The sequence below is a fragment of the Urocampus carinirostris genome, chromosome 1 (genome assembly GCF_059441175.1).
Source record: "Urocampus carinirostris isolate Australia breed hairy pipefish chromosome 1, RoL_Ucar_1.0, whole genome shotgun sequence".
Classification (NCBI taxonomy): domain Eukaryota; kingdom Metazoa; phylum Chordata; class Actinopteri; order Syngnathiformes; family Syngnathidae; genus Urocampus; species Urocampus carinirostris.
In genome coordinates, this window is record NC_142349.1 from 40,009,516 (window position 1) to 40,031,530 (window position 22,015).

Here is a 22,015-nt window from a genome sequence, read left to right on the forward strand (position 1 = left end):
AAATTGATGATCTGAATGGTTGCTTTTTAAAAAAAAAATCAATAAATACGACGTTGTTACAGTTACTCACTTCTTGAGTAATTTTTCACCATTTACTTTTTTACTTTTACTCAAATACATATTTGGATGACTACTTTCACTTTTACCTGTGTAATATTATTCGGAAATAACAGTACTTTTACCTGAGTAGATTTTTTGGCTACTGTATCCGCCTCTGCTTTTTTGCATACTTTGCATCATTCTGCATGCTTGTTCCTTGTTTTAGCCATTGTTTGTATTTTCCATTTTCTAGCCATCATTTTTGATAACAGCAGCCTTTCGGCATCTTGGCATGATGCACCTGTCCTCTTGGGTGCAACGCGTAGGAGAAGATGACGCTTCACATGACAACACCATACAAACAGACGCAAGCTGCCATTATTTGCGAGGGAAGAAAGAATGCAATGGCAAATCAAGCCACCAGAGCAGGCGTGCCGGCATTGTTTTCAACCAGACTTGTTCTAATTTTATTAATATAATGTGTGGTGTGTTGGCTCAGACGGCTGAGAATCATGGCAACAATTTCAAGCACTTCACCTAAAAATCAAGCGCTTTTACACCGTCAAAAACATCATTGAAATGTAAGCACTCTTAACAATTAACCTATACGAACCCTGCATATTCTTACACCAAAACAAAAGCTGTAGCGTTAGATTGTTAAAAGCTGACTCGGCTTTCCCCCCAGATGAAGGCGGAATTTTTGGTTTAATCTAGCTGGTTCTTTTAACTCCCAAAAGAAACGTTTTAGTTAAAGCCATTCCTGCAAACAAGAAAATTAAATTCAGGCGTCTGCAGTTGAAACATGTTACACATAAGAGCAGACAACCATCATTTCCAGCCAAGGAAAAGCACATTGCATCACCTTCTCAACACAACAAAGGGGAAAATTGCCCTTGGAACAACATGGCGCTCCACCTACACACGAACTTAAGTGGCTCAAGAAAGGGGTTTTTATGGAGCAATAATGGCAGGAAACCACAGGCCACTGTTTAAAAATCCAGGAGAAAATGGTTAAAGACATCTTAATTGTCTTGCTTGTACCTTCCAAACAACAATTGTGGTGGCCTTAAAAGGATAAGACTGATGTTCTGTCAGTTTTCACACAACAACGTGTAATTGTTTCATGGCCACAGGACCAAATTGGTCCAATACGACCAGTACACGGATTGGCAACATTAATAGCTGGGGGAAGCAAACTTTTCCATGAGAGCGACTTTACGAATATGTATCACAAAATACAATTTAAATTTTGACAAATAAATGTATGAATGAAATTGTGGTTTGATTAGATTTCATGTGTGAATCCCTCAGAGAGTACGATCCACTATCCAGACCAAAAAACAAAGTATAGTATACACAAAATACCTTGCTCATGTTTTTCCAGTCCAATACATTAATAGCATACCAAATACAATTGTAGGGTGGCAAGAAAACACCTGAACACTGACCAACTTAGGTGCAAAAACTCATTTTGTGATGAAGCGCGATAATGAAGTTACTAAACAGATGTAACTTTCATATGAATCCAAAGTAGGGAAAAAAAACAATTGGTATAAAAAATAGTCTTAATAAGTTTTTGTTAAAAGCCCAATGTAAAAATGCAACCAAGCCATGCCTACCAGTGATGAATGAGATTTTGATTTACGAACAAAGCATATTCACATCTCGCACAGATAGAGGTAAGACCTTGGGCCCGGAGCCGAACCCGACTTAGGCTAAAAATGTCAATCATTAAGTCGGGCCGGCCGGGCTTCTCTCTCGCCGTATTTCTAATTTTCCCCTTCTTGGAGGATCTGTTTATTTTGGGCTCAGTTATCAAATCAAGTTAACCCGTCAGGTTTGGGCAGATATGGGTTTATATACCCACAACTCGGGTAAGGACGGGCTGATATTTTGAGGCCTGATCTTACCTCTACGCACAGATGACATCTTTTGCGATATGTATATTCAAACTTTATTTTGTATATTTTTTACCATCTACCTATGTTTCACATGAGAAAAAACAACATTGAATGTTTAGGAGTGTTTGACGGAAAACTTAGTTTATTTGTATATAAAACCCTACGTACCCCATGACATCGCTGTTTTTTTTTGTTGTTGTTGCCAGTAATGATGTAAAATTACAGATTTTAGTCGGATGTTACATGATGCATATATCTCCCGTGGACATTTAGAAAATGCTTTTAGCCAAAGAGAGACAAATGGACTTCAGCTTGATAGCTGGTCATGAGATCTTCACATTAACCAAAACTGTTTTTGCATTTATGTAAAACAAGGTGTATTAATTACATTAAGTTATTGTTGACAAAAGAATACCAAGTGTCTACAACCGGTACTGAGGAGTGAGACTTGCGTGCATGCAATTAGTTTGATGACTATGAAGGTGCCTATTTGAACGTATTACATCTATGTGTATGAGAATTGATTCATGCTTTTGGACATACAGTACGATGCAAATAAGGTTGCCCAGGGATATACATATAAATAATAAGGCCCATTGTAGACACACACACACACACACACACACATTATATATATATATATATATATATATATATATATATATATATATATATATATATATATATATATATATATATATATATATATATATATATATATATATATATATATATACATATATAGTGTGGCCGCCGTGCAGTGAGATACACGCAGTCGTTCCCAAACTGTTTGAAAAGGCACTGCTTCCTCAGCCGTTACTCTCTCGGCCTACCCTCCTTCGCCCTTATATATATATATATATATATATATATATATATATATATATATATATATATATATATATATATATATATATATATATATATATATATATATATATATATATATATATATATATATATATATATATATATATCTGGTTCCATGTGTTCCATTATTCCCCAAAATGATATGGTTTTGGCTGCCAAAAATGGAACTGTATATATATATATATACAGTATATATATATATATATATATATATATATATATATATATATATCATCTCATTAGCCGTACCGCTTATCCTCATTAGGGTCGCGGGGGGCTGGAGCCCATCACAGCCATCTCCGGGCAGTGGGCAGGGGACACCCTGAAGTGGTTGCCAGCCAATCGCAGGGCACACAGGGACAGACAACTCATTCGCTCATTCACACCTAGGGAAAATTTGGACCAGCCAATTCACCTGAAATGCATGTTTTTGGAACGTGGGAGGAAACCGGAGTGCCCGGAGAAAACCCACGCAAGCACGGGGAGAACATACAAACTCCGCACAGGAAGTCTGGAGCTGGATTTGAACCCACGCAGGGGGTTCCCAAGACATGAACTGTGCCGCACATGCGCTAACCACTGCGCCGCTGTGCTGCCCGCATATATATGTATATATACAGTACGACATACAGTACGATGCAAATAAGGTTGCCCAGGTATATATATATATATATATATATATATATATATATATATATATATATATATATATATATATATATATATATATATATATATACTGCGATTGGCTGGCAACCAGTTCAGGGTGTCCCCAGCCCACTGCCCGATGATTGTTGGAATGGGCTACAGCACCCCGCGACCTACTGAGGATAAGCGGTGCAGCTAATGAGATGAGATATATTTATATATTTATATATATAAACATATATATATATATATATATATAAATATATAGCCAGGCATTGCTCTATTGCGATTTCAGTGCTGAATTTTCTTGTAAAGGGTGCAGCAGTGTATTTTTTCACCTTTTTTTCTGCTGGTGGCCATGATTACAGGAGTTCTCTTATAGTATGTTTTATTCATGCCCTACCGCTCTGGATTGGTAGGAAGCATTTTTAAGGCCACTTTAAAATCTAAATCAAGATCACCAAATAGAGACTCAGTTTGAATTGCAAGAACCTATTTTTATTTGTTTTGTGATTTTACAGAAAAAAATATAGTTTAACAGATCAAAGATGGCTGATGCCTTGATTTATAACCTCTCCTCATTTTAAAGCCTGCTTTTTTACCGCTCTCCCTTTTTTTAAGCCTGTGTAGCAAATCAGTACAGTGGCACAACCTGTGCTTTTACTCAACAGGTCAGTAACGTTCTCAATGATGGAAATAGACACTCTTCTGCTGCACCTAATTCAATGACTGAAACCTTAAATCGGGACCCTGTGCCACCAGGCTGTACTTGCCCAAGACACAACACAGGAAGTGGTGCCCCAGCGACCATGGAGGTTAAGGGATCCATGAGACTTAAACTAATATCCGGCAAACTGTACAACAGAGCTTTGGTACTCCCGAGGCTAAAAAAAACTAGATGCTTCGAGTTCATCTAGACTTGTGGGCTCTCGAAGTGTTAAGGACAATCCACTAACCTTCTTTTGAGTGGTTCTGATTGATGCGGTCCAGTTCCCTTAATCTAGAAGAGAATGGGGCTTAAAGCCTGCTTCTCATGGAGAAAATTGTTCAATTTCACCGAGTGGGATTTTCTGTCTTCAAATAACCACCATTTGGAGGTGTCTGGCATTCTACCCTACTAATTATTGGTGACCTTACAACTATCCTCGTGATTACAACTTTTCGACTCTCCCTGGCTCTGGTTGGAGTGGACCTTGAGCAAGAGGAACCAGGGAAGCATCCAACCAATGTGATCCGGTCAAATGGCCAATAATGTGAAAGCATTTTGCCTATTGGAACCAGTTGCACTCCTTGAGTTATGAGTTATATATGACTTGCTGGGTACCGCCACTATGTCTGGACGGGCTTATTTTATTGTGACAACAAGTCTTTGCATTTGAATTTTCCATGTCGGGTTAATAAACAAGATGTGTAACCATCAACATTTCTGTCTATCAGTCACCCAGAATTTTTCCACCCCTCCCATATTTATTTTTCCTTTCAAAGCCTCAAAAATATGCAAAAGTTTACCTTGGCATTGGAACCCTTGTTTGCCGAATCCCCTGTAACGTAAACGAGCACATTAGTGCACGAAGCAAAACTTAATTCAAAAGTCGAGGCGCAACTTTTAACTCACCATATGAAGTCCGTGCAGTGGCTACAGAATGTCGGTTGTTTGAAAAAGCGCGCTGTAAATTTGTGGTTTTTTACTTCGTGCACGTTTTTCTGCCGCAAAGCACCTTTGCGGGCAAATCGGTTGCCAACCCCGGCCGAGTCATTATAATGTAAGAGGTGGTGATCAGCCATGATGGAAGATGGGGTTGAAAAAAAGTGAAGTTTATCCTCTTCACCGACGTGAAGTGATGCTGTTGCTGGTGGAGCCCTCTTGACAGCTCACACCCCTCCTCTCTGTCTGTGCGACCAGCGAGCGCATCTTTTTCATTCAGGCTGACGTAAACGACGACGCGTTCAAAGACTACGGGAATTTTACCTGTCTCTTAGGCAAATGTCATGGAAAAATGTGAATTTCGTATTAAAAAGAGAAAAAATAGCAACAACTAAAAAAAAAAACTATTATATAATATGTGTCTTTCTAATACTATAACCATTTCAAATTATAATCAACGGCCAGGACAAATATATGAACAAACTGTATGTGAATGCAGCGTACACCACAGTCAACAGAGGAAGTTCCTCGCAACCGGCAAGTGTTTGGCGTCGCTGTGTGGACATAATAAATAATACTCTAAATCCCTCATTATAACGTCAAATTATACCAAAACCCCCCAAAAAAACGATTTAAAATTGGTGGTTATTGTTTGGCTACTAAGGAAAATAGTTAAATATTTATCCACAAACAAGTACCGGTAAGTAGAAAATTACCCTAATTATATTTTCGTAACCTTAGATGGCTTTTAAACAATAAAGTATATTCAAGATATACGAGAGAATACATCGAGGACGTCGGTAAACCAAAATCTGAGCAGTTGAGTATATTTCAGAATGCCAACAACATCGTACCTCACGAAAATGAGAGAAGGTTTCCATAACAACAGTCGCCGTACCCGGAAGTGACGTAAACCGTAGACGCCGGGATTTTGAATCAAACTAAGTGCGGCAGAGCTTCCCAAGGTAAACAAATGCATTTAATAATGTTGCATACCCAGCCTGTTTATTCACATATGTCAAGGATGTTAATGTTGCATTGTAAGGGAAGACAAATATTCTGTAAACTTTTTTCGCCGCCCGCCGTGCACAGTCTTGTTAGCAGGCAAAGGCTGCAAAATGTGGTTTGTTGTCCGTTCCCAATGCTATCAAAAAGTGAAAGGAAATCAACTAACTTTACAATATGAGATGTGATACGAGTACTAGACAACTACAAATGCTAGTAAACATCACTTCTGTTTTATCTTTCAGGACGCAATGAATACAATTGAGCAGTCGCTGGGAAATCTAAATCCCGAATTCAACCATTCTGTCCTGGAAATGAAACCTTATGTCCTGAAACATCCCAACAAGACTGGTACGAACTTCTACCCAGTGTGTGTGTGTGTGTGTGTGTGTGTGTGTGTGTGTGTGTGTGTGTGTGTGTGTGTGTGTGTGTGTGTGTGTGTGTGTGTGTTTATTTTACTATTGTTTCCAATGGTGTAGTGTAGACATTTGTTTTTCATCCATCAAAACATAAACATTGTGTGCATCCATTTAAAAGCACATAATTTGCTTTTTGTTTTGCTCAATTGTCTAAAAGCAATTAAAATGCTGGTGTAAAGTAAACAGAGTAATCTTACATCCTGACATTCTCTGACTGCAGAGCGGCAACACTGTGCACTGTGGATAAAGAAGCTGTGTGATCCAGCAACCTGTGGATCGAGTCTTGAGGGTCACAAGAACCGAAATCTGCATGCTCGTTTGCTTCTCCACATGCTTCAAAGAGGCGTTCTGGAAGGCCCATTTGCCAGCAAACCACAACGTGGGAGCCTCAAGACTCTTCCAACATACATGGTAATAACATCTGTTTTGGTCAATTGTTAAGAACCTCTGTAGCAAATACATTCTCTCAAGGCTTCAGCGCTAAATATAATGGGATTAAAAATCGTAACTGAGATGGGTTTTTTTGATTGTTTTAGTCCATTTACTTTGATGAACCGGTGATTGGTCGATCGGTGGAGCACAGCGATGTGATTCTACCTGACTGGGTTACTGTGGAGCTGGATGACAGTGCTGAGGACAGTTTGTCTGCCGCCTTTGAAGAGATAATAACTTCAACGCCAAACACTGTTTTTGCCAGGTATTCTTTTGATAAACAATGTGTTCATTTTCAACTTATTCATTTGTTTACTGTTGCTGTTGTAAAATATTTTACTGACATCCTTCTCAAGGCCAACATCCCCATTTTCTTTTGCCCAATAATTTTGCATTGGCCGTGTTCATTCATAAACATTGGTCAGACTTTCGTTACACATGGTTTGAAAACAAGCAAGGTAATATTTTTAGTAAATTGCAATGCGGATGGGCACAGTGGGTGACTAGCTAGCACATTTACCTAACACTTCAGGGGTCCTTGGTTTGATTACAGCTCCCAACTTCTTCGTGTGAATTGTGCAATGTTCTCCTCGTACCAGAGTGGGTTTTCTCCAGTCACTTTGGTTTCCTCCCACATCCCCAAACCATGCATGGATGGTTAATAGCCAAGTTCAAAGGAATGTGTGAGTGAATTGTTCAGTGTCTCTGTGTGCCCTGCGACTAGCTAGCAACAAGTCTATGGGGTCCTTACTACCTAAAGTCAGCTGGCATGGGCCCCAGCACCAACATGGCGCTTTTTATGTCAAGTGTTTGGAAAAACGATGTCTGTACTATGGCTCCTGGCTCAGTGCCAGCTAGTTGAAGGTGTCTTGCACAGCCTGCCTGACCATAAAATTCGGATTTATAACTAGAATAATTCTAGCATATGCATTGCATTACAAAATTTCACTGAATCGGCTCACCTTCTTTTCAGAATATAAAGCCTTGAGGAGAATCTCATCTAATGGGAGAACAATACCAAATAGTTTGAAGTTGGACATGGTTCTGCATTGTCTGAGCCCATTATGTCTTGGTGTTGACAATGTTGCAATGTATAAAAGCTGAAAGTGTGAAATATTTACACATGCCATCTTTTTTACAGGGTTGGTACGGGTGCTTGAAAACATTAAAATGCTCAAATTTTAATGCTGTGTTTTCAAGAATGGAAAAGTGCTTAAATTTTGGGTAAAGTAGTTGTTTCCATGTTTCTTGACAATTATGCTTAAAAATAACGCAGACACTGCTTTCTGGTGGCTTTTTTGCCATTGCATTTTTTCTTCCCTCGATAACTGCTGCAGACATTAGTTTATATGGCATTGTCCAGAAGCGTCATCACGCCCTTGAGGACAGGTGAATGCTGCACTTAAACAGGGTACTTTGAAATGTACAGTATGTCACAAGAGTGAGGACACCCCTCATATTTCGGCAGAGATTTCATTATAATGTTTGATGGAACATCACTGACAAAAACATCACTTTTGCACAATGAAAATAAGTATGTCAACACAGGCCATGGCTTACTGGGAAAAAAACCAAAGATTATTTTCTTTTGGCTCAGAGGGTGTGAAGCATGTGTGGTCGCAACCATCTTAAGAGTACAATCACATTTGTGTCATGTCTAAAGTCAAGCATGGTGTTGGGAATGTAATGGTTTGGGGCTGCATGAGTGCAACTGGAGTTAGGGAGTTGCATTTCATTAAGGGAGACACAAACTCAAGGATGTACAGACGGTGCTCTACTTACAAACTAGGTTCCGGATGATCGTTCAAAAGTTGATTTTGTTCGTAAGTTGCTTCAGTGATATATTTTGTATGGAATGTATGTTTAGCTTCAAGAGTTAGGCAACTTCCTCCTTCGTGGTAGAAATTGACCGAAAAAGAATCCAACAATTTTCTCAACAGCATCAAGCTTTCTTATTCCACTTTAATTTCAAAAGAAACAGCTTGCCTCTTCTTTACACTTTACACCAACCAAATTGATTGGATGTACGAGATATTAAACTATAAAAATGTCAAAGTTATTAGCGTGCTGGAGATAGTATAGAATGTTTGCACTAGGAAGAGGAAGCTGATTTTTTTTTTTTCCGGGTGGATGCTTGCTTACCTCTTACAGCGCCATGCGGCGGAAAGAAGCATTACAGTACTGTCCTCCAGTAGGAAAAAGGTGCACACAATACAAAATCAAACTTACAGCAATGTCCGGATATTTTTCGACATCCCGAAAAAAATGTTCGTATCTACCGTTTTTGTTGAATGGCCGCAAAAGGGGAGCGTCTGTACTATGAAATACTGGAATGATCCCCTCCCTCCAGAAACTGGGTCTCAGGGCAATGTTCCAGCCTTACAATGACTCCAAATACACTTCTAAGATGCCCAATGCTTTTTTTTTTAAATAGGCTAAGAGTAAAGGGGATGGACTGGCCAAGCATGTCTTCAGATCTAAATCCAATCTTTGGTGCATTCTCAAGCACAAGGTGGAGAAGCACAAGGTCTTAAATATATCCTAGCTTCAGTCATGTTGTCTTGGAGGAGTGGAAGAGCATTCCTGTGGCTCTGGTGAATTCCATGACCAGGGGGATTAAAGTGGGTCTGCAAAATCATGGAGGCCACACAAAATATTGAACTTCAGGAACTTTCACTTAGCGTTGTCCTCACTTTTGTTATCTGGGTTTTGGCTTTATTTTTAGTTTTTTTTCAGAGGGAAAATAAATGTACACTGCTATATAAGCTTTGCACAGACTACCTTTGATTGTGTGAAAGTGTTGTTCAATTAAACGTAATGATGAAATGTAAAGGGTGTACTCACTTTTGTGACATACTGTATATTTAGTGCATGGATTATATATAAATTTATGGTCCTTCTATTATAAGCCATGCAAATAATAAGGTAGCATTTCCCATTCGTAAATTGCATTGGGAAGAACTCCCTGCAACTGAAAATGTAAGCCACTTATTACTTCCATTTTTACCGAACACCTAAACGGGAAAAGATTTGTCTCAAAAATGAATATTTGCCACTTACTCAAGATCTAAAAATAATTTCTTGATAAATGCAAACGCATGATTAAAAACGGAATATGTAAATTACAGATTTATTCGTGGCTTTGTCAAATAAATTATTCATACCGCTTTTTTTTTTTTTAATGGAACTATAGAAATTATAAAATGGGCTTTGGAAGTTCATAAAACTGCCCCAATTTGGCCATTAAAAAGGTGTACTAACCCTGTTTGAACACATGATATTGTTGTAATCAAAAGGCATTTTTTGGGGGGAGGGAGGGGTCGCTGAAGTATATAACTTCAAGTCACCATTTTACTTGATATTTTGTTTTTTTTAACAAAATGTTCCTTTTTTTTTTGAATGAAAGCTTGCTATGGACAGATGATTTTTCTGTTCTTAGTTGAACTTGTATGAATCCGTGAAATTCCCCTTATTCCCCCAAAATAATAATAATGGATGAAGAATTTCTATGAAAATTAATTATTTAACTGAATTATATTACCATGTTTGTATAACCTATCTATCTACATTGGTCATATCCTTTGAGAGGGGTAACCGATAGCAAGACAAACAAATATATAAAAACAAAGAAAAGAAAAAAGGAAGAAGTAGCAAAAAGCACAAAAACATTTTACCATGGCCAACCCAAATGCCCAAACACCCAAACAAGTTAAGCACCTCGGCACCCAAGTAGTTGGTAATGCTAATAAAAATATACCTTTCCTTCCAAAATCTATCTTTGTTCCAATAGATCTTAAGAATTGCCCAAAACCTTTTAGAAGCATTTACTTGCATTTCTTCTGCATAAACTACTCTCAATATTTACTCAAGCTTTTGGTTGCAACATTCCTTTATCTGCAACCATTGAACTCGGCAGCAAACCTCTACACACATGAGCATGGCTTATTTAGAGATATCATTCTTGCAGTATTTGCTCAGTTGTGCCCGATCTAACATGAAGGCATTGCCCACTCCTTGCATCAGTGAGCGCTGCCTGTCCATTTGGACTTTTCAGAGAGGCAACACTTCAAAATAGCAGGAGACACTCATCTCTCCAATTTTCCTTGAGATCAATCCGTTCTAACTCCATCCTTTTCTTTTCGCTTGTTAACGGGAAAGCAGAGTTTAGTTGCGAACTTTTCTATATTATGCAAGTTTTTTTTACATCTATTGCCCTCATTTGGGTCTCGAGTGAGATGATATGTACCCAATCTGACTTTTAACCTCAATCTTCAGGCTTTTTTATCAATACAATCCGTTGAAGCTTATTGAAATATGACCCTTTAAATGAGCATAAGTAAGCATTAATTTTATGCTAATAACACAAAATGCATTTACAACATATACATCATCAGTCTTTCAGTGGACAGCTCTTTAAAACGGTTATCATTAGCCTTTTCCCTGCCGTAGACCAATTTAATATCTGATGAAAAAAATAAATACATCTTAGCCTGGCCATAGGGGTGAGGAAAATATGAGATTCTTTGAAGAATCACAATTATGAGTTGAACAGATCTGAATATGGTCATAACTGTCAACATTTTTATTAATAAAACATGTCAAACAACATGAACGGAGGGTTATAATTACAGCCCAGGCTCTCTAGGTGAGCACATGTACTTTTGAAGAGCTGCGTAAACAAACAGATTTTCATTTTTTGTGAGGAATTGGCATTTTAGAATGGTCATACGCTCTGTTTAAGGATGTTCAGGGCAATTTCTTTGGTAGGTCACAGTAGCTTGCTTTTTGGCACTCCCTTGCAACCTTCAGTCCCTTACACAGATCACTCAACAAAACCGTGCCTGGACCCAGTTTTAGTCAGAATATACGTCATCATGTTGATTCATGCAAAAATGCTTGATTAAACGGAGCGCCTCAGAAGCGTTGTGAAGAGTGAACTTGACAACCTTAAGCAAAAACCCATATGTTTTTTTCTTCTGGGTTTGTTTTGGTGGTTCACTGTATACATTACTCGTACATATGTGACCCCAAAATACATGTAACTCTTTTCACAGGCATGCTATTAATATCACTGCTGCTGATTGGCCTGGTTAGACTTGCTAAATGTAACCTGATTTGGACCCGAGAGACATGTCACAAACATATAAAACCCACTCTGGCTGATTTTGAGTTGTCCTGAGGCATCTTAGCCTAATCAGTGCTACATGCTCACTTATAAGACGCTTAACATCTGCCATGGAGTTTACCATGACAGTACTTTAATCTTGTCACCCATATTGTCCTTTAATCTTTTCCCCTTTATTCATGGAAGACGTTGCCTTTCATTGTTTTGTGGTTGGTACCAGAGGTGATTGGCTTGCAAGATTAATTTGTTACATAAGAATTTTTGAATTATGGAGAAATAAAAAAAAAGTAGTTGCTACTATAGGAAGCTGGCAGCTCTTACGCTTTTATGTGGTTCTATCTAAACCTTTTTTAACTGAGCATTTATTTTACTTTACTGTTTGCATAGTTTGACCAATGTATTTTTTTTCACCTGAAGAAGGAAGGCCTTTTCCTTCCTCCACATGCCCGTTCACATCCTAGTTGTGAGACTTGTAAAACAAGTGCCGAGATGAACATTTTCTTCAGAGTTTTAATATAACAGAGCATTCTGGGCACAAATGAGCTTTTGCTTTTTGGAATTCACGAGTGCATAAAAGAATGATAGTTAGTTTTGTTCAGGGAGGGTGAGCCATAACCAAAACAAAACTTGAGGGGTACAGTAATTACTTACTGCATTCCAAAATGGTCCTGTGAAGTAAAAACCTTTTTTCATGTATTTATTCATTTAAATGTTTATTAAATACTCTATTATCCATTTCAAAGCGGTAACGGGATACAAGAAGATTTCGCAACATTTGCAAAACTCGCGGAGAACTGTGCCTAAATGGAGAGAGCATGAAACCACTTCAAACCTACCAAGACCTGGCCGTCCCTTTAAACTTTCGTTCCAAACGAGGAGAAAACTAATTAAAGAAGCCCATGATTGCATCGGACGGCCTGTAGGCATACACAGCTGAGGTGGGACAATCTGAGCATAAGACAACTATTAGTCGTACTCTGCATACATCTGCCCTTTATGGAAGAGTAGTGAGAAGAAAGCCCTTGAAAAAAAAGGCACATTTAGCAATCTTTAGGCAGCTGGGAGATGAAAAATGGTGGAATAAGTTGCTCTGGTCAGATGAGACCAAAATGGAACTTTTTGGGCTGAATACAAAGCGTTCTTTTTGGCGTAAGAGCAATCCTTCACATCACCCTTAAAATACAATCCCCATTGTCAAACATGGTTGTGGCAGCATCATGCACTGGGGTTGGTTTACTTTAGCAGGGTCTTGAAAAATCGTTAAAGTTGATGGTAAGATGGATGTAACCAAATACAAGGGTGATTCAGGCAGAAAATTTGTCGGAGTCTGCAAGAGACCTGAGAGTGGGGTGCAGGTTCACCTTTTAACAGGACAACGACCCTAAACATTTAGCAAAATCTAAAATGGAATGATCTAAAACTAACGATAAAAAGTTGTTAGAATGGCCTAGCCAAAGTCCAAATCTCACTCTGATTGAGCATTTTGGGAAAAATGCTGTGCACAATCAGTCACTATCAAACCTTAAGGAACATGAGCTGTTTTGCAAGGAAGGTTGGGAAATATTTCTGTCTCAAGACGTGCAAAGCTTATAGAGAAATACCCAAAAAGACTTGTGGCTGTGATCAAAGCAAAAGGTAGTTATACTACATATTAACTCTTAAGGGGTCAATATTTTTACAATGCCTACTTTTTTTTCTTGTAAGCACAATATAAAATGTTGAATACATTTGGTTTCTTCTCACTACTGTGTCTCACATGTTGTCGATTCTTAATAAATATTTTCGGTTATCTATGAGAGCCAAGAAGAAATCCGCAAGTTCTAGAGCGTTCGGCATTCGGGCCTCGGTGCTGTGGAATGCTCTTCCCTCTTGAGATTCGATCAATAACCTCAGTGGAATTGTTTACGTCTAGGCTTTAAACACACTTCTGGTCTATAGCTTATGAATGACCTGTATTTCATGTTGACAATATCTTGGTTCTTCATTTTCCTTATGCAGAGGTTTTTCAGTGTAGGTTTTAGATCAGGGGGTGGTGTCATAATAGTCTGTAGTTTGCAATAATATGTGGTTTGTGCAGCCCTTTGAGACTCCTTGTGATTAAGGGCATCACCAATAAACATGACTTGACTTGACTCGACTCAATGAAACCAAATAACAAACCCTATTTACAGGCTCATACATTTGTTGAACGGATATAAGTACTGTATTATATAAACTTTTTTTAAAATAACTTCTGTATTATAATTTTTAAAATAATCGTGCTGCTTTGTTGCACTAATTTATTGATGAATTGATTAAGGACATGATCAACTTCAACGATATATTGTTGCCATAATGTAGACAACAAAAATGTGGCGTGAAAGGAACATCCCAAATAACAACTTTAAGTACTGTACTTTAGAAACACAGTTGTTATTGTTTTTACAAATAACTTTTGTACTGTCAAAGTATAATTTCAGAAATAATCGCGATACTAAATTCCACTATAGATTGGTTATATGAAATATGGGTGGTTGACCCGCTTGGGCACTTGTGGAGATTATGCACCCTTTTTGGGAACCTGATTCAGGCAAACAATCTAAATCTTGTCCAAAAAAAATGAATTATCCACTTACGTTGTACGTGTGACGATATATTATAATTTTGCCAATTTTATTTGGCAGCGCATATTGAAACATAATAATAGATTAATTCTGAACTTTTCAAAACTATTCGCTTTATTTCATGCGATATTTTTCCGCCGTCATGTGGACATTATGGAAAACTGCTCTTTACCTTCCTTTAATGTTTTATGAATTCAAATTTTGATGGTGATATAAACTTTGCCTTTTGGAGCAGTCCACAGTCGGTCCAGAGCAATTTGTTAACACAATGTCTATTCGAGAATTTCAAAACTGAAAAGGATTTGTGTGTATGTAATGTAGGTTTATCAAGCTGTTTTATGTATGTGTACAGTTTAGACCCCAATGTTATTCATGTAAAGGCAGACACAGACAGAAAAGGGGGCAGGGTGACTGTTTAGCCAATCAGAATGCAGAACACAATGCACGGTGAAAATTAGGCAAAGCCACAAAAAGTAAACCGCGATACAGAGGTGTAATTCTGTAGTGATAGAATATTTTGTCCAGCTGTAATATCTGGCCTAAAAAAGATCCAGCTCAACCGACCAAGTCCTGCGTGTATTAAAGCCCAAGCCAGACCAATTAACTTGATTTGCAGGACCAAGTATGAATTAAACCGAAAATGTTGTACTTTATTTGTTAGGACTTGGGAAGAGAGGTGATTTATGATAACTGTCTTTTGTAGCGAAATCTAAGTTAAACAAGTCGTCTGCAGAGGTTACGTTAGTCAGTATTCTCATTTGCCCGCGTCCCTGCGTCTTAGATGCATCATTTTTGCTGGGGACGCATCGTGTCAAATCAACGTGCGTCCCCGGGACGCAACTTTTTTGACACCAAATTGTCATTATTACCCGATTACTTTTTTTTTTTTTTTAACAAAGATTTACCGCACTCCAAACTTTTCGTCAGGCAAATCCATCAATTGTTGTCTTGATCTCGGCAAACAGGATCTCGCTGCTTCGAGATGACGTCATTGTTTTGGTGGTTGTCGAGTGAAAGAGAAGTATGCCTCCGTAAAAACAGTTGCTATTAGGTGAAAATCAACAAAAAATTGGTAATTTCTTCAGTGTCGGTAATAAGTCGAAACATAATACAGAAAATGGTAACAACGGCAATAAATACAGCACGAAAAAATGGGGGAGAAATTCTTCAGAAGACCACGAAGGCAAGAAAAACACGTGTTTTGAAGGGAATGATTCGACGAAAGATAAACAAAAGAATACTCCTGGCAAGAAAAGGACTTTTCTGCCAAAATGGACTTAAATATATTCCTGGTTACGCTATGAGGAGGATGACAATGGAGGCCACATGTTCTGTGATGCGTGCACCCAGCGTGACAAAAAACCTGATTGCATAAATCATTTCGCAATACGAACTTTCAGAAAAGCACATTGGATCGGCACAACAACAATGAAAACCACAAATTAGCTATGGAAATTCCGTTGCTGCAATTGGACCTTGAGAAGGCATTACAATTGTGGCGGGACAGCAAACCACGAAGAATATATGAACTGAAAAATCTGAAGTTATTAAAACTGCATGAATATATAGACTAATATTTCAGCAATATTATTTTGTATAATGTACAGTATTTTTGTGAACTGAAAAATCTGAAGTGATGACTGCTTTGTATTACCAATTAAGTGTGATTATTAAAACTGAATGAATATATAGATCTACCCCGCGACCCTAATGAGGATAAGCGGTACGGCTAATGAGATGAGATGAGATATAGATCTATAGATTTATTTATATATTTGTCGCCGATTTACAATTTCAACCTTGATAACACTAAATTTTGGGGACCCATAGATCTCTTTTGGGACCCATAGATTTTTGAGCATGCGAGTCCCCGGGAACCATCACTTTTCAGAGGTAAAATGAACACTGAATCAACTGACACTTTTCCCATTATTGATTTTTTATTTGACAGTTGACTGAAACATTTTATGGCCGTCTGTCATTTTGATGGGTTGAAAATTGGACCATAGACCACAGCAGCAGTATATCCTTGGGAATCTAGTGTTACTCTTTTATCAGAGAGCAGTGCAGAGAGACATAGAATAACAATGACGGTTGGATATTTACTTATTTTTTAAGTCAGGGAGAAAAAAGACCGCCCCTTTAGCCAGAGATCAGGCTTGAGATCTTACCTCTGAGACTGAGTCTGGCTTGTACTGATAAAACTCAAAGCTTTCTCCTAACTGCAAACACTAAAACACCATTTAAAACAATGTAGAAACTGAATATCAATAGATGGATACATCAAGAAGTCCTATCAGGACATAGAAAAGTACACTCAAATACATGAATATTCATGAAGTGCATTACGACCCAAAAAGAAAAGGTGTTGTAAATGAAAATTAAGAACGCCTACAATTATTAATCCAATGACACATTTAAATATTCCAGCACTCCACAAACTCAATAATATTGCTCATTTCCATTGTATGGATGTTTCCACGTTTAAACACTGCAATCTGACAAGATTCTCTGAATGAAATCAAATGCCCTGATTTTATCATTGCAGCGGCCACGCGATACTCAAAGCGGCCACGAGATGGTGGCAATGGCTAATGTGTAAAATGTGTCCAAGTACAGAAATGTTCGACAAACGAATGAATCATACCGAGGGATTATTCATGTAGAGTTTGGCCATGTTTTAGTGATGTCACATTCTGTTCAACACAGAAAAACACTTTTAAAAGAAAGAAAATCTGCCACGTCCAAACTCGTTTTGAGCAGCTTGCTTCCCGTGTCAAGTTCACTGCTAAATTTGAGCTGATAGCTCCTCTCTTGGGCCTCCCTTTTATGTCCTTGTTTTTCCTCCCCTGCGCGCCTGTCTGACTCCTGTCTCCCATTTGTGTGCTTTTCATCCACATGTGAGAACTTTTAACCCTTCACCCCAGTTATCCTGCTCCTCCGTACGTTTTTTTCTTCTTCCTGTGACAGTCAGGTCATCCTTGCCGTGGCAGAAGTCACCAACTAAGTGATTAGAAAACCCCCTTCCGCCTTTTGCTCACTCACTTATCCTCCCCTCAAGGAGGCGTGCTTTAAGGGGTTGTTTGCGTCCCAAGGTCAGAGTGATTTCCTAGTCCTGCCCGAGGCTTGCTGTGCACCTGGAGGTCAGGCCGGTGCACTGATGGCTGGCCGCTTTAATCAGGTGAGCTGCAGCTTCTGAGGCTCTTCATGGTGTTCTCATTTTCGTTCTTTCGTGTGTGTGCTTGTGTGTAACTCTGGCCTGACTTGCCACCGCTTTGATCTGTGAGCTTCAGACTCCAGACACATCTGATTCAATTATCCTCATCCACCTGTTGACTTAGAGGCCCAAGATTGCAAAGCTGGTCACCCGCCTGCACCAAACTAGTCCAAGTTTTATGCCTGTGTGTGCTTAAGCACTGCTCCTGCACCACTTCAGAAGTCCTGGAATGTGAACCAGTACACAGACATTTTAAAGCCAGTGTTTCATGATGAAAACCAACAAAGCAAGATGAAACCTATATAGCAAGGCAGCATTCAGCCACGTTGGCTTGAGTTTTTCCTTGCCCACATGCAGGTTTCATATCATGGGATGTTGTGGCATGTGCAGTTCTTTGAGCCTTTTTTATGAAGGTGTATACAAATAAATGTGACTTTATTTGACTTGACTTTGAACTCAGTTGGGCATTGTTAACACATATTTGATGGAGAAAATATTCTATTTCCAACATTTCAAGGACACTTAAAGGATGCATCCAATTGTTAAAAAAACTGACAATCAAACTTCAAGAAGCGGGGAGGCTCTCTCATCCTGAAATGTAATGTCAGATTTGATTAGAAGAGCATTTTATGTATATTAAAATGTTATTGGTGAAAGGTTATGGCCCAACCTGTTTCTGCATTTTTCTCGATTTTTACTAGTAAAATAAAGGTATGCTGCATTAAATGCACCAATTTCTCTCATGAACTTTCAAACTTGGGACAATCAGTGATTTGAGAAAAAAAATCCATAAATTGTGAATTAAATGAGAAGTAACTTTAAAACTGGATAAATGTAATCATTTATCCATCCACCATCTGCCTTGCTTATCATCAATAGGGTCACAGAGGTGCTGAAGCCCATCACAGCTATTTTGGGGCAGTGGGCAGGGGACACCCGGAACTGGTCGCCAGCCAGTCGCAGGGCACACAGAGACAAACAACTTATTTACACATAGGGACAATTTGGACTGGCCAAATTAACCTGACGTGCCTGTTTTTTGGAATGTGGGAAGAAACCGGAGTGGCCGGAGGAAACCCACACGTGCAGGGTTAGAACATGCAAACCCTGCACAGGAAGGCAGGTAGTTGGATTTGAACCCATGACCTCAGAACTGTGCTGCGGACACAGCAACCACTCATCTGCCATGTCCCCCTTCTAACCATAGTATTACCATATTAATAAATTTTTTAGAATAGATTAATAAAAAGTATATATGTATGGGCCAAAAACTTACTTCCATCTTCCTCTATGCTTGCGAGACATGGAGTCTCACAACAAAACTGGAAAAGAAAATCCAGGCCATGGAGATGCTACAGGAAACTTTTAGGCATCAGCTACTTAGGCAGTGTGACAAATGATCGGGGCGCCACACCATCTGAGTGCACAGTGGGTACTGTAACTTATTTCTCGAGCACCTAACAACTATCCACTTTTGTTGGTTATTGCGGGTAACTTATGGAGAGAAGTAATAATGTTTTCCAGTTTTTCTTACCACATCTCCTACAAGACTTTAAACTGACCTTATGTTTGCATCAAATTGGGGCAGCGACGTGTCCAGTACTTGCAGTGTTCATATACCTTTTTTGTGTGGATACATATCTGTTAGAATTAAATGTATTGGTTCTAAAAAAATGATTCGGAACTTCCAAACCATGAACAAAGCACTTACATTTGTAAATTGTTTTTTCACCAGTATATGATAATATCAATTAGATTTTGAACATTTGTAAAGATTTGCTTTAAAATAGTTTTGATTTTTCGGGGGGGTTGGTTTGCGTTTGGAAACAGGCCTTTTCTTACGGTTAACCTTTTCAGGCTACACTAACGAAAAACCCCGGGGACGAGCATGAAATCACTCTCCACTCCCTCTACCCTCTTTCCTTCCTCCTAATGTGTTGTGTGTCCCAGAACAATGGTGCTAAAAGTAAGATAAAAGCAGATTAATGCATCTGGGGGTTGATGGTGAGAAGGCTCTTTGGATTCATTTGGGCATTGTAAACACACCTAATAGACACATTATTCTATTTTCAACTTTAAAGACACATCAAACGACACATCCTACCTTTAAGTACCATCCATTCATTATCTGCACTGTTTATCTCAGTCGGGTCGCGGGGGTGCTGGAGCCCATCTCAGCTGTCCTCGGGCAGTGGGCAGGGGACACCCTGAACTGGTTTCCAGACAGTCGCAGGGCACACGGGCACAGACAACTCACTCGCCCATTCACACCTAGGGACAATTTGAACCGGCCAATTAACCTAAAATGCATGTTTTTGGAACGTGGGAGGAAACCGGAGTGCCCGGGGGAAACCCACGCAAGCATGGGGAGAACATGCAAACTCCACACAGGAAGGTTTGATCCCATGACCTCAGAACTGTGCCGTGAAGGCGCTAACCATTCAGCTGCCGTGCTTTCCACCTTTCAGTACCTTTTTTTATTTTATATGGGAAAAAAATAGAAATATTGTAAAATAATAAACAATAATTGCCCTGTCGGAGATACCTTCTTCTATAGCTTGTTTGTGGTTGGAGCTTGATTGAATAAAAGGGGCACTGAATTAGGTGTTTGACATTTGAAGTCTGATCCATACAATGGGTTAAAGCTGTGCCGTTTATACAAATGGAATCAGATTCTAACGTGTTCAAAAGCAGTGCCAGATGTTGTGTTTACAAATAGAGAGCCTGATAATTTGCGTCTAGCAGCATAAACCGAAGCTTTGTCATCTGCTTTTTTTCTCCCCCTGGTCATTTTTTACCATGAATCACTCCTGTTGCAGAGCCAGCCGCCTATATGAGAAGACTCCACGAGGAGTGAGCGCCTGTAGCCCCCTCAAGCCCTCACCCAGACTTGATGCCAGAGCAGTGAGTTTGTTGAGTCATTGGCATCATCCTTTTTGAGTGTAGAGGTTCAGATTTATACGTCCCGACACTGAATTTGTGATGACATGTTGAATTATTCGTTGCAAAATGCTGGTGCCAACACGAATAGTCACCACAATGATTGGCTTTCTTTCTTAATGTAGGCTGAGGGCGCAATTTGGAAAGCCCATAAGTGAGTCTTTATTCCCACTAGGATCCTGGAAATTCCCTTAACATAGCAGTTGTTGACCCTGAAAACACTAAAATCGATTGCAAATTAAAAAAGCAATGTTTATAAGGCGGGTGTCCAAATGCCCACAATTGTGGCCACCCCAAATGAAAAAACAATCAAGCTAATTAGTAGTAGTTGTTTATTCACTTGACATTTGTAACAGTTTGAAATAGAGCATACTATTAGATAGATAGATACTTTATTCATCCCCGCAGGGAAATTCACATTTCCAGCAGCATCCCTTTGCTTAGAACAATACAATAATAAAGCAAATAAACAGTCCACAATTAGCATGAAATCTAGACTCTTAGGTGCACCTTATTATAAGACGCACCCATTACTTCTGTAAATGAACAATTTTGTACAGTACATAAATAAGCCGCATCAGACTTCAGTTGCAGGTGTCCAGAGTGTATAATGGGATATTTACAAAAAAAAGACCGTACACAGAAAGAGTTCAAGGTGTTAATAACAGAATGGCATCTTGTTCAGAAAACGGACACAAAGTTCTGTGTTAACCCCACAGGAACACTTAAGAACTGGTGAGACAAAAATTATCTATACTAAGTAAGCCTCGTTTCAAAATTAATACAAAAATATGAGGAAAATAAATGGATATTTGTACTCATTGTACTCAAATAATAAGAAACAAAAATCAATGCGCATAAAAGTATAAGCATTGCCCGATATGAAACATTATTCAATCATATGTATAACCCAAGAGGTTGTTGTACTTGTGATATCAAAACAATACAGGTAGACTTGAATTGTTAAACAATGTTTTAATAACAAAACCTAACTTTTATTTCCCGAAGTTGCCTGTCACGTGGCGAAAATAAGTTTATTTGCACTAAATCTCTCAAATATTCAAAGGAGGTGCATTCATATAGTGCCACGGTCCAGTTCAAGTGCTTCAGTAAATGTATTTTATTTGATCTGTATTTAATTCCCGATCCCTTTCCTCTGAACTTTCCAATC

At 38.8% G+C, this 22,015-nt stretch overlaps 2 protein-coding genes across 3 annotated transcripts in view; one reads left to right on the forward strand and one right to left on the reverse strand.

Annotated features, from left to right (window-relative positions):
• prkcab (protein kinase C, alpha, b) overlaps window positions 1-5,438 on the reverse strand; it is a 150,893-nt gene extending 145,455 nt beyond the window's left edge. For both annotated transcript variants that reach the window (XM_088338837.1, XM_088338828.1), the window contains exons 1-2: window positions 5,074-5,438; window positions 4,968-4,999 (exon numbers count right to left, since the gene is read on the reverse strand). In XM_088338837.1, coding sequence (XP_088194963.1) covers window positions 4,968-4,999; window positions 5,074-5,243 — 202 coding nt within the window. In that variant the 5' untranslated portion in view covers window positions 5,244-5,438. The remainder of the gene's footprint in view (window positions 1-4,967; window positions 5,000-5,073) is intronic.
• Window positions 5,439-5,681: 243 nt separating this feature from the next.
• cep112 (centrosomal protein 112) overlaps window positions 5,682-22,015 on the forward strand; it is a 192,486-nt gene continuing 176,152 nt past the window's right edge. The window contains exons 1-6 of the mRNA XM_088338786.1: window positions 5,682-5,803; window positions 5,939-6,068; window positions 6,354-6,459; window positions 6,748-6,938; window positions 7,064-7,224; window positions 20,724-20,808. Of these exons, the coding sequence (XP_088194912.1) occupies window positions 6,360-6,459; window positions 6,748-6,938; window positions 7,064-7,224; window positions 20,724-20,808 (537 nt within the window). The 5' untranslated portion in view covers window positions 5,682-5,803; window positions 5,939-6,068; window positions 6,354-6,359. The remainder of the gene's footprint in view (window positions 5,804-5,938; window positions 6,069-6,353; window positions 6,460-6,747; window positions 6,939-7,063; window positions 7,225-20,723; window positions 20,809-22,015) is intronic.